Genomic DNA, 12,600 nt, shown 5'->3' with positions numbered 1-12,600 from the left:
GGTGTGTTTTTTGCTTTTCAAATTCTGTCACTTCCCTGTTTTCGCCACGCCTTTAATTGCCATTCTAACTGCAATTGTTTGGTTTCTTCTTAATTAATTTACTACAATTCACTAAAATTGTTTCACTATTCTTTACTTAAACGTATTCTGTTTTGCTTATTTTGTCACTTCCATTTCTTGTTGGTTTTTTTTCTTTCAATTCTTTACCCATTTTATACCATTTATTTTGCTTATTAGTTTCTTTCTTCTTTTCTTGTTATTATTTTTTGTGAGTTTTTCAATAGGTTATTATTATTATATATTATATATATGAGTGTGTATGTGTGAACATGTGTGTGTGTGTGTATTTTGTGTTAATGCTTAATGTTGTTAATTTAATTTAAATTTAATTAATTGCATTTCTATATTCTATCCTCTTCATCTTCCTCCTCCACCTCTTCGCCGTTCTCTTCGACTTCCTCTTTGTAGCCGGGATGCTCGGATATGGCGTAATAGTTTCCATTATAGATGACACCCAGCTCGCGCAGCGCATCACCACGTATTGTCGCCTTTATCGTCCAATTATAGCAATCGTCCGATTCCGATTCTCGATCCAGGCGCTCCACGTCGAGTATCTTCGAATTGAGCCGCTCCAATATGATGCCGATATCTTTGATGCTGAGATGTCGTTTCTGATCGACAGACAGCTGATCGATTAGCAGCAGGAATTTCTCAGTCGTCGTCTTATCATCCTCCATGACGGTATTCTCTGTTTCGCTCTCGGAGCTATCACGCTCCGGCGCAATATCCAGAAAGCGTACATGGCCCTTGACGCCCGATGAGCGTCGCTGCATGCTGCCGCCCATCATAGGATCCACAACCGATGACATTGATAGCGTCGCTTGTTGCTGCGGCTGGGGACTCGTTGTGCCATCCTGTATGGGCGACGTGGCCACACTTTTATGCACGGCTATCTTGCGTCCCTCCTCATGCAACGCACAACAATGAAAATCGCATTCCGTGGTGCTGGGGCTACCCGCCCGACTGGGCGTGTGCGCATGATGCGCACATTCGGGTGTATGCACATGCACCGCACCCACGGCGCTATCAAATGAGCCGCCCTGTTTAGATAGGCGTCTGCTGGTGCCGGGTATTACAACACCGGGTGGCAGCACCACACCGCCCGGATGGTATATGCTCGCTGGACCTTCATCACTAATGACGGTTATTTGTGGGCTGGCATAGCGTTGTTGTGACGATTGTGACGACACCGATTTGGTGTCCAGCGAACTTTGCGCCGACAGTCCTTTCTTCGATGGTGAGTATTTGTCCGATGACATGAGTCCATTACTGCCGCTGACACCGCTTCCACTCGGCCCCATGCCACCGACGCCGCCGGGACCTCCACCACCACCTCCACCGCCTCCTCCTCCGCCTCCACCTCCCTGACGCTGATCCCAGTGCAGGACCACCGTGACACGACCCTTATTATCCATAATCTTCCAAGATGGCGTCTCATCGTGTAGTTCGAGCGCATGAATCGTCTCACAGACGATCTTCGGTATAGCTGATATCGCTGCAAAGTGCACGAAAAAGAAAAGAAATACATGTATGCATAGGCAAGAAACCTAAAGTATGGTAGTAATATCGAATTGATTAGCATACCAGCTTTTATAACATCAACACCAGTTGGATACCAGCGTTCGCCCTGCCTTAGCAATAGTAGCACCGTGTTGTTCGCCAATGTACGAAAATATTCGCCATCTTCGATTTGGGTTCCATCGCACTCCAGAACAACACGCACCGGTTCTGAGGCAGGAACCCCCAATTTATCCTTTCCTGTTCGCATGCACACATTGAAAGGTCAATTAAAGTTAAATGCATAAAAAAGAAGCATAATTGCCCGACTTACCTCTGACTAATAGCTCCTCGAATGTTCCAACAACTACGCCTTTGCGCACATTTCGCCAACTATCCCAAATTTTAAGGGGTCTCTTGCCACGAGACTCCTGGAATCAAAGAAAAGAATTGTTATTTAAAATATTCCAAATAAATAAAAATCTAAATAAATTAAATAAAATTCTTAATATTTGTACATATAATTAAGCTTTAATATTCAAACTTTAAACTCTTTAATGAGTATATATATATCCATATAATTGGCGCGTACACCCTTTCTGGGTGTATGACCGAGCTCCTCCTCCTGTTTGGGGCGTGCGTCTTTATATTGTTCCACAAATGGAGGGACCTACGCCGAACTGCAGATATTTTGTATAAGGAGATTTTTTGGATTTCGAGACATATGCTATCCGTTGCAGAAAGTTTTGATCTAAGCTCGGATCATTCGCCAATTCTTGTCACTGTAAATACTCTACCTGAGACCACAAAGACGCAAAGATTAGTAACTTTGAAAACTGACATTGGCTATTTTCATCAGTATATGGATGCTCGTATCCATTCCGATATGCCCATTAAAAATGGATTCGATCTACATACTGCAATAGAGTCCTTCACTCAGCTTATTTATGAAACTGCGTATCAGGCTACTCCTTTTAATCAGTCTCATGCCCAGCACAAAACTTTTCCTCCATCTCAAATAAGAGACATGATTAGACAAAAGCGCAAATTACGTAAAATTTGGCAGACAAGACGACTACCAAATGATAAAAAGGAACTTAATCAAGCCAGCAATGACCTAAAGCAAGCCTTAAGCGATTATAAAAATAAGACAGTTTTGGAATTTCTCAAAAATATCAATGTTAATAAAAACAACGACCACTTCTTATGGAAAACAAGGAAATATTTAAAAAGGCCAACAAAAAGAAATGCCCCTGATGGCTCTTGGTGTAAAACAGATATAGGAAAAGCTCAAGCATTTAGTGAATACCTGAAAGGGACCTTCCAACCGCTCTCGCTAAACAGCTACTTGGACAATGAAGAAGTTATGGGTCTCTTAGATATCGCCTGCCAAATGGACCTACCAATAAAACGTATATCTCACTTAGAAGTTGAAGAAGAGATAATAAAACTGAACGACTCAAAAACACCTGGATATGATGGAATTGACGCAAAAACGATTAAATCGCTTTCTAAAAAATGCATTCAATACTTGACAATGTTATTCAGCCAAATTCTCCGGCTTGATCATTTTCCAACCCATTGGAAATGTGCGGAAATTATAATGATACCCAAGCCGAACAAGCCAGAAAACGACATTAAATCATGGAATGTTAAAGTGAATACCTACAAATCTGTGCATGTCACTTTCACTACCAGAACCAGTCTGGACATACGGTATACAGCTGTGGGGCACGGCTGCCAATTCCAATATCGAAATTCTACAGCGATACCAATCAAAGACACTTAGAATGATACTAAATGCGCCATGGTTTATTACAAACGAAAGTATACATAGTGACCTTGAAATTCCCTATGTCAAGGAAGAAGTGCGGAGGCTATCCAATAGATACTTGAACTAAGCGATCACAGCAATACTCTTGCAATATGCTTATTAGATGATAGTGAAGAAACAAAACGACTTAAAAGATTTCACGTCCTTGATTTGCCTTTTAGAAATTAAGTATTTATGCTCATACATATGTACATATGCACACCAGATATATTTGCCATAATTGTTAAGAAAACCAAAAATTGAATTGAAGTAATGCTGCAATGAAATATGTTTTATATTTATTTTTATATTCTGCAACTTGTAAAAATTTATCACATTTGCTGAATGTTAACATGACAGATTGCAAAGAAAGTAAGTACGTAAAAACAAAAAAAAAAAAAAAGCCTTTGAAATAAAGTAGACGCAATGGAGATCACTGATCCATATTTGTGAAACAACATCACGACGCACGCCACAAATAGGAGGAGGAGCTCGGCTAAACACCCAAAAAGGGTGTACGTGCGCAATTTTTTTTCACACAGTGTATTGAGTCGGCTAAGCGCCGATTAATAGCCAGCAAGAATTTTGTGTGTTTTGGTGAGATTGGAAGAGAATCATCCACTATCCTTTATGGGGGCAATCTGTCAGCTTTAACTTACATTGTGAACAATTGATCATATTGCAACAGTGGCGGTACAAAACTGGTTTCAAAAGAGCTTTATGCAATTGAGCTGGTAACATTTTTAACAGTAGAAGGGATAACTTCTTCTATCAAGAATCAGGGAATTGCGCTCTAAATGGACAAAACGATGAATATTCCAACTCAGTCGAATAATCTAATGTTTATTACATCGTCGAAATAAAGCGAATAAAAATTGACAACTTTTTACTTAACTAAATACCGTAAGTTAAACTATATTAGCTTTCAATGTAATAAAATATTCTAAACTTAAGGTTGTAATCCAAGTCTTCTGTATTGTGAAATAAGCAAATTGTTTCTTTGAAATAGCTGTACTCTCAAAGCATAAATTATCACAATTACTAAAAAAGTAATAACTCTTACTCACCTACGCTAGGCCAAATGCCATCTATTAAGCCATGCGACAGTAAAAGTGGTGCAGGAAAATGTTCATATGCATGTGAAATCATCGATTTTATGTAGAACTACTAATATTCAGTTTATAATTTTCTCATTAGTTTTACTGTATAGAGGGCTTCAAAGTTGCAAAGGACTAAATTTTCGAAAAATTGTTTTAAATATGATACTTATACTCTTTCCGTTATATTAATATCGATATTAACCGAACGAAATTACTCTACGGGGCGTATGAGTTACGGCCACCAATTCTGCAATTTCTACCTCCTTAGGTTGTGCTTTAAAAATATTAAGAATTTATTATAATCGAAACCGGTTTAAATCAGGTTACTGCGCAAATTATTATCAACGATTTTCAAACTACTTCAGGCCCGTTACACCGTTAACCGCCACAATTTATGCCTTATCTGCATCCGACTACAAATATGTGTGCCTAATACCCATACAAACATACATGCATACATGCAAACATGATGGTACACTAATGCAGAGAAGCACTCATAGTTAATATTTGCAGATTTTGTGATTAGAGCAATGTAAGTGTCCTATGCAGGCGGACTGCCAGCGAAATCGCCACAGTTAAAGGATAATTAAAGGATTGCACATAGTTTGCCGCACACATATTTGTGTGCAAATCTACTACTCGTAGAGTACTCATATAAGCACAAACACACACACTGAAACATACACGTGCATACAAATGTAACAAGATAAACACATTGCAAGTAGAGTTGTGCCTCAGAAGAAGACCGAACAATGGACGCTGAAAATTGCGAGATTAGTGTGTGTTTGACGGTGGTGAAATTACAAAAATGGAAAATCTTCTGCACTCGTACGCCAACCGTGTTGTCCAGAAATAAAATAAGCTGTATAGGATGTTAAAGGATTCGAGTTAAATTCTTTGAAAGAAAATGCCTATAAGAAAATTCCAACGACTCGAAAAGTATTTGTGGATATGAGTAGATGAATGTGTGTGTGTATGTGTGCGAATATTTTTTGGAAGATTTTAATCAAACAAGTTCGCAACATTGATGCTGCAGCGCTGCAGTAAAGGGGGCGAGGGTGAACTGCAGAGTAAAGTATTTTGTGGCAGCAACAACAATACAAATTTAATATGTGTGCTTCAAGAAGACAAAACAAAACAACAATAACAAAAACAGAAATGAAAAACGAAATAAATCTGCAACTAAAACTGAACTGAACTAAGATTACTTTTATGGTACATATGTACATATATTTACATACATATGCACATATGAATATACGAGCACAACTACATATATATATATACATAAATACTGTTTATATACACATTTATAGTACACGAGCATATGTGAAGATGCATACCTACATATGCATGTATTTATTTCATCAGTATGTTTGCTTTTATGTATGTATGTGTGTACATATGTAAGGATGTATCTACAATCGACTCGTATGTTGCAACGCATTGCAAGGACATCGAGTGAGAGTCCTAGTGACCCAGTAAGCCGCCAAATTGCAGCAGCAGCAGAGCAACAGCAGCAGTGCAACAACAATCTTCAACCTGAAGACCATGACAAAATGGGCAGCAATAACTACAAGAGTAACAACAATAATGAAATAGAAAAATCAGCAGTCCATTCCATTTTATTCCACTTCATTCCGTTGCATTTAACTGAAATCGTATTTTTTTTTTCAACATCACCTTTCCTATATCCCTCGCTCCCTGGCTCACTCATTCCACTATTCGCTATTTGCTTGTTCGTTTGTTCTTTCGTGCATTCACTCGTTATTATAAATTGCGCTGGTCATGCACGAGCCAAAAACAAACGAACGGCAGAAGGCTGCGGCCGCAACTGACGCATCCTACATCCGCCCAGTTCAGTTCAGTTCAGTTCGGTTCACTTCGTTTCATTTCAACCAGCATTCCGCCACTTTTAGCTTTCAAATGCGACATCGATCAAGTCTTTCGGTTATACATTCTTACTTTTCGCTATTCCCCCCTTATATACACAAGTCTTCACTCAACATCCGCATTCAGCTTGCTTTACGATTCGCACGCCCTCTTATACTCGCACAACTACTTAGTTATACAAATTGCTATACGCATATACCCTCATATGTATGTAGACATATGCATTAACATATGTATAACAACGTGTAATTGCCTGATTTCACTTTTGCCATCAGCTGTGCTGCAGCTGCTCACTCCACTCATGCATCACCGTGCAAGCTGGGGAGTTGTTCTGCAATTATAGTGGCTACAGCAGAGGCTGTGGCAAGGCAGTGGCTCTAATAGGTCTTCAGCTGACAGATATCAGCGGCTTACTTGGTTCGAGGTCAAACTGCAAATAATAGACTGCATTTTTTAATGAAATGATTTTCAATTTGCCTATCAATTTATCAAAATTGTCGAATTAATCCATAGTGAAGGTAATAAATGTTAAATAATTGTAATAGGGCTTATTAATCAGTAATGAGAAAAAAGAGGCAATAGTGTCTGGTGTGACAGTGAGCGACGGTAAAAAATTATGTTCTGGTGTTTTGTTTCACCAGAAGCAGTTTTACCTGTAGACGTTGAAGGCAGGTACTTAGTAGTCCTAAGAAACTTGGAGCATATGTCAGTATGGATCACTGAGTAATTATGTCACCTTCAAGCGGATCTCCAACGCATTCAATACAACAAGTAATGATTGAATTTGGAACCAAGACTTATTGAAATTGGTTGGTAAATTACACTTTATGCTTAAATTTGGTTAAAAATCAAATAACACTTTACGCTTAAGTTTATTTAAAAATCACATTTGAAGCCAAATCGCGTTTACTCAATTCGGATGTTAACTCAACTCTGCTGTCTTTACAGCAAATGTTATATTAGCAGTGATAGCAGTATCATAAATGTAAACGTTTTTTGCAAGAAAATTTTAGGCGCATCCATAACCGACACAAAGAGGAATCATTTATAAAGTATTGCGTGGTGAAGTTTTTGTACAGAAAACTATGTTTTTATTTTTAGAACAAAAATACTCCCAATATTCGAAAATAACAAATGCTGAAAAAGTAAAACAAAAACATGAAACTTGTAGATGACTGCCACTATATATAAAACTGCAGGCACTGTTCGTAACAAGCCTGTAAAGCAAACAAAAAAAATCAGCTGTTCGAGTTAATTCTATGGCGATGCGGTAACACCGAGGTGATATATTTTAATCATAAAATGATAATCACATTCTGACACACATAACAGGTAATAAATAAAAAACTGACTCACGAAGTCGTTATAAATATTTCGACTTATTTTGAAGGCTTATGACAAGTTTTGACAATTTCTTTGCTTCTTATTTAACTTTAAGAATATTTTTAGGAAAATATAATACATTCTCCCCCATATGAATCCAAATTTCAAACTTTGTGTAAATATAAAAAAATTCAGCGAATTTTTAATGAAAATTTCAGACTTTTGATTTAGAATTTGTAGAACAATTTTAAGTATGAAATTTTGGTTTAACAAAGTGCTACTTTGAAATAGTTAAAAAATCGTGCTGATTTTTGACAATTTTTTTTCTACTACACAGGCCAACAACCAAAAAACTTTTTCGATAATTTTAACTGATTACTTTGTAATTTGGTGTCCTGATTACGAAAAAAATTATTAAAAAGTTATATCACCCATCAATTTTTCACATTTTACAATTAAGTAAAAATAAAGTTTATGTACCAAAATGTATAGGATATATTTCACAGTCCTGTGAGGTACAGTTTCTAAAACGGCTATGGGTGTTTCTTGAAGGGTTTTTCATGCTGAAAACGAATATGACCTTGAAAATGCTCCAGCACGTCAGGATTTTTGGCAATTCGAGGTTAAATAGTCAAAAAATGCAGATTTTGGCCATTTTTTTCAATTTTTTTTTGAGCAAGGTAAAGTTTTTTTTTTTAATTTTCCACAACGGCATCGCAAAGTACTAGTCTTCAGCTTTAAAATCCATTTTTAAAAATATTTTTGCGATTAATATAAAAAAAGTTATACTATGGCGTATGTCCATCTGAGGAAACTATTCTATAACAGACTTATATCCCTGAATGTAGGTATAGGTAATGAGCCTCGAAGAAGATGACTTGCACGCAACTACAGAGTGAACGATATGCTTGTATCTGTAAAATAGCTCATGACATCAACGTCAAAATTGTTCTAATGACAGTTCAATATATTATTTATAAGCCATCAAAAGCATTTGCCTCTCAGTTTTGGTGATTTTTTTTTTGTGATGGAATTCAAACGTAATAGTGTGTGCATTAAATTTGGCTGGAAAATCACAACCAGCCATTGTTCGTGAGCTCAGTCACCTCAAAGTGAATAAAATATTTGTGTATCGCACTATAAAACGTTACAACGATACTGGTAGCATTGCAAAACGCTATGGAGGTGGACCAAAAAAGACCGCAACAACGCCAGAAATGGTTCGGAAAGTGAAGGCTCGACTTGGCGAAATCCACGTCGAAGTGGAAGAAAAATGGTCAAAGAACTGAAAATATCCCAAGACAGTATTCGACGCATATTGAAAAATGAGCTCAAAATCAAGGCTTACAAGTTCCAAAAAGCGCACGATCTTTCACACCAGCAAAAAAAGTTCGGTGCGAAAGAGCAAAGGAGTTGTTGCGCTTACACGAACGTAGCGAATTTCCTAACATTGTGTTTTCTGATGAAAAAAATTTCCCAACTGAGCAGTTCATAAACACTCAAAACAATCGTGTTTACTTGAACGAACGCTCATACGAGAATTTGAGCCTACGTATGGCCACTCGAAACAATTTCCCATCGCAAGTAATGGTTTGGGCCGCAGTGACCGCTGATGGACGCTCTCCAATCGTTTTTATCGAGCCTGGTGTCAAAGTGAATGTGACTTATTATCGGGAAAATGTTTTAGAAGCTGCTTTAGAGCCGTGGATACGCAAACATTTCGGTCGTCGACCATGAACGTTCCAACAGGACTCGGCACCGTCTCATAAAGCTCATGTGAACCAAGAATGGTTAAACAATCATGTTCCACACTTCATTTCGTCCACACAATGGCTTTCGAATTCGCCAGACGCAAGTCCGATGGACTATTCCATCTGGTCCATTTTGGGGAGCAAGGTGAGGACTAAAAAATATTCCAGTATGGATGCGCTGAAAAAAGCGATTATACGAGAATGGGCCAAAATACCTCAAGATCACATTCGTGCAGCATGCAACTCATTTTTTGAGCGTTTGAAGGCTATAGTCAAGGCAAAAGGTGGTCATATCGAGCTAAAGTGAATATATGTTAAAATTGTAATCATTTTTGCACAATTTTAAAATCAATAAAAACTAATTTCGCACAAAAAAGTTATGGTGATCCAGTGGTTGTAGTTGTGTTTTTCCTTGAATCTCATCAATGTAGTTGAAGAGATGCCTCCTGACGTGGCTGGCGGTGGCAGCCATCATTATTGATATTGAGAATCACCTGCGCAATAACATATTTAAAGACACCCTACAAAATCAAATGGAGCGTCGTTTCCGATATATTTTTGTGCGCTGAATACGATTCCGAGCACCAAATGTTTCTACCTTAATAGGATTTTAAGAACTTTGGGGATGAAAGCCCAACTTTGCGAGCTTTTGCGTGTTTTACCATTTGCTTTTCTTAAATCTGGCATGATGTACTGCAGAAAATATTCAAATTAAAGCTAGAATATTGCTCTATAATATCCATATATGCAAGCTAAAAAGACTTTGAATGAAATAGGATTAAGCACTTATAGTGAGCTAAGCACATAAAAATTGGTACTCAGGGGTTTTTGCAAAATTTACAATACATAAAAATATATCGGAGTCTCGCATTATTTAAAAAACAGAAAGAATGCCATTTTCACCTGTTTAATCACTGTTTTGTAATTGAAATGGAATTTTTAGCAATAATTTTAGAAAAAACATTGGGCCAATGATGTCAACACTCCTACATCTACACCAAGCTCTCCCTCTCTGCAAATGCTTTACATTCTCGACAATGCAGTGCGGGTTTTTTGATCCCCAAAGCGGCAATTTCGTTTTCCCAAAATGAAAATGGGGAAAGAAATGAAAATGAAAATGAAATGAAATGAGCGGTTGCCGTAGCCTAAAGGGTTGATGCGTCGTTGCCATTCGGAAGCGCACAGTTTCGAAACTCTAGGCACGAAACACTCATTAAATTTAAAAGTTGTTTCTAATAGTGGCCGCCACGCGACAAGCGAGGGTATTGCTGCCGTGAAAAAGCTCCTTATAAAAAAACCGTTTTCCTTTCACAGGCGGTGGACAACTGTAGGGTCTTACGTTCGTGAAAAACATTAAGACACAAATTACAAATAAGAGGAGGAGCGCGGCCAAATACCCAGCAAGGGTGTAAACGCCAACTTATATATATAGTATATATAAGATATATAAGCTCATAAAAATGGCTTCTCCAGGGTTACTGACTTATTACAACTCTAGTGTGAATTTTCCAAAATTTACAATACAGCTTACAAAAAAAATCTGACGCAACCTGTTCCATCATTGCTTTATAATTGAAATGGAATTTTCAGCAATAACTCCTAAATCTACACTTAACTCTCCCTCTCAGCAGATGCTTTAAATTCTCAACAATCCAGTGTGGCTTTTTTGATCCCCAAAAGGGACAATTTTGTTTTACCAAAATTAAAATGAATCTCATTCAAAAATTTTTTTCATCTAATCCGTTGAGGCAACAAGCCCCCACTTCGAAGATAAGTTTGCAATTATCAGTATGAAAATAATAAGTGACTTGTGACCTATGACTTGATGATGCATTTTGTAGTTGTGAGTATTTAAGCTTTGCTTACTCTTTTACGATCTCAAACGCGAATATATATATATATATATATATATATATATTATATATATTAGGGCGGGTCGATTTAAAAATCGCTCATTGCTCTGCGAAAATCGTGTTCTAGGGATCAAAATAAGAAACTTAACCGAAGGAACCATACTTCTAAAACGAATTCTGATGTCCCCCAATTTGGGTCGAACGAAAAATCCCACTTTGACCCATTTAGAGTGCTCCAATCGACCGACACCCACTAACTTTGGACGGCCGACCCACCCATGCCAGTGGCACACCCCCTGGAACTCCCATGGGGGGTTCCCTATACAATCATTTCAAAATAACACCATTTTTGGACTTTACATAAGAAAAGAAACTAAAAAGTTCGACCCAAATTGGGGGACATCAGAATTCGTTTTAGAGGTATGGTTCCTTCGGCAAAGCTTCTTATTTTGATCCCTAGAATATGATTTTCACAGAGCAATGGGCGATTTTTTTGCCTCCCCATAAATCGACCCGGCCTAATATATATATATATATATATATAATTGGCGCGTACACCCTTTTTGGGTGTTTGGCCGAGCTCCTCCTCCTATTTGTGGCGTGCGTCTTGTTGTTGTTCCTAAAATGGAGGGACCTACAGTTACAAGCCGGCTCCGAACGGCAGATATTTTTATGAGGAGCTTTTTCATGGCATGGAGGTTTGCCATTGTCTGCCGAGGGGCGACCGCTATTAGAAAAATCTGCTTCTTAATTTTGGTGTTACACCGAGATGCGAATATTTATTGACAAAACACAAAGAGATTAACAATAATTTGTATTTGTTTGTATGTAATTACCCCGGCAGTGTTATTGGAAGCTGATGTGGGGCCGGTGGTGATGGCAGCACCTTGACTGGCCGCCGCCGCTGCTGCAGCCGCCACCTGTCGTATGCTGAGACAGTTGCATAGGGGTTTAGTGACGCCCAATGTGCACAAAGCATTGGACCACATCGTTTCACTTTTGCTAGCCACGTTTAAGCGATTAATGCACAGCTGCTTGGTTAGGTAGAATTTTTTTCAATTTGTTTTGTTTTTTTATTTTTAATTTATTCTATTTAGTGTAGACAGTTGCAGTTGCAGTTGCACTTACTTAGACGTTTAATATTTATTTTGTATTATTATTTTTATTTTTTTGCTCTGCCTTATAAACTATTTATTTATTTATATTCTTACTAATGGCTACGTTTTAGGTAGTTAACAATCTGAAGTAGTTGAGTTTAGCGCGCGCTCGGTTTTTTTTGTATACTTAATTTGGTTATCTTCTTTAAATTC

At 37.9% G+C, this 12,600-nt stretch overlaps 1 protein-coding gene across 3 annotated transcripts; it reads right to left on the bottom strand.

The window, feature by feature from the left end:
- Window positions 1-338: 338 nt before the first annotated feature.
- LOC129245356 (uncharacterized) lies at window positions 339-12,279 on the bottom strand. Of its 3 annotated transcripts, none has more exons than XM_054883464.1 (4): window positions 12,127-12,279; window positions 1,892-1,988; window positions 1,645-1,818; window positions 339-1,555 (listed from the first exon to the last, which is right to left on the bottom strand). In XM_054883464.1, exons 1-4 carry the CDS (start codon window positions 12,277-12,279, stop codon window positions 402-404), a joined length of 1,578 nt encoding a protein of 525 aa, XP_054739439.1. In that variant the 3' UTR covers window positions 339-401. The 3 variants fall into 3 exon arrangements, with proteins under 3 accessions (XP_054739439.1, XP_054739440.1, XP_054739441.1); XM_054883465.1 differs by having other exon boundaries at window positions 12,199-12,279; XM_054883466.1 differs by lacking the exon at window positions 12,127-12,279 and adding an exon at window positions 3,244-3,270.
- Between the last annotated feature and the right edge of the window lie 321 nt (window positions 12,280-12,600).

The sequence above is a fragment of the Anastrepha obliqua genome, chromosome 4 (assembly GCF_027943255.1).
Source record: "Anastrepha obliqua isolate idAnaObli1 chromosome 4, idAnaObli1_1.0, whole genome shotgun sequence".
Lineage (NCBI taxonomy): Eukaryota > Metazoa > Arthropoda > Insecta > Diptera > Tephritidae > Anastrepha > Anastrepha obliqua.
Note: the sequence above shows the minus strand (reverse complement) of the source record. Positions and strands in the feature narration are given on the sequence as shown.

Bases quoted from the DNA above. Each gene is read 5' to 3' on its own strand.
- LOC129245356 (XM_054883464.1), bottom strand. From the start codon at position 12,279: ATGTGGTCCAATGCTTTGTGCACATTGGGCGTCACTAAACCCCTATGC. The intron at 1,989-12,126 runs GTAATTACATAC...CTTTGATTCCAG, and splicing joins CTTCCAATAACACTGCCGGG to GAGTCTCGTGGCAAGAGACC. The intron at 1,556-1,644 runs GTATGCTAATCA...TGCACTTTGCAG, and splicing joins TGTTGATGTTATAAAAGCTG to CGATATCAGCTATACCGAAG.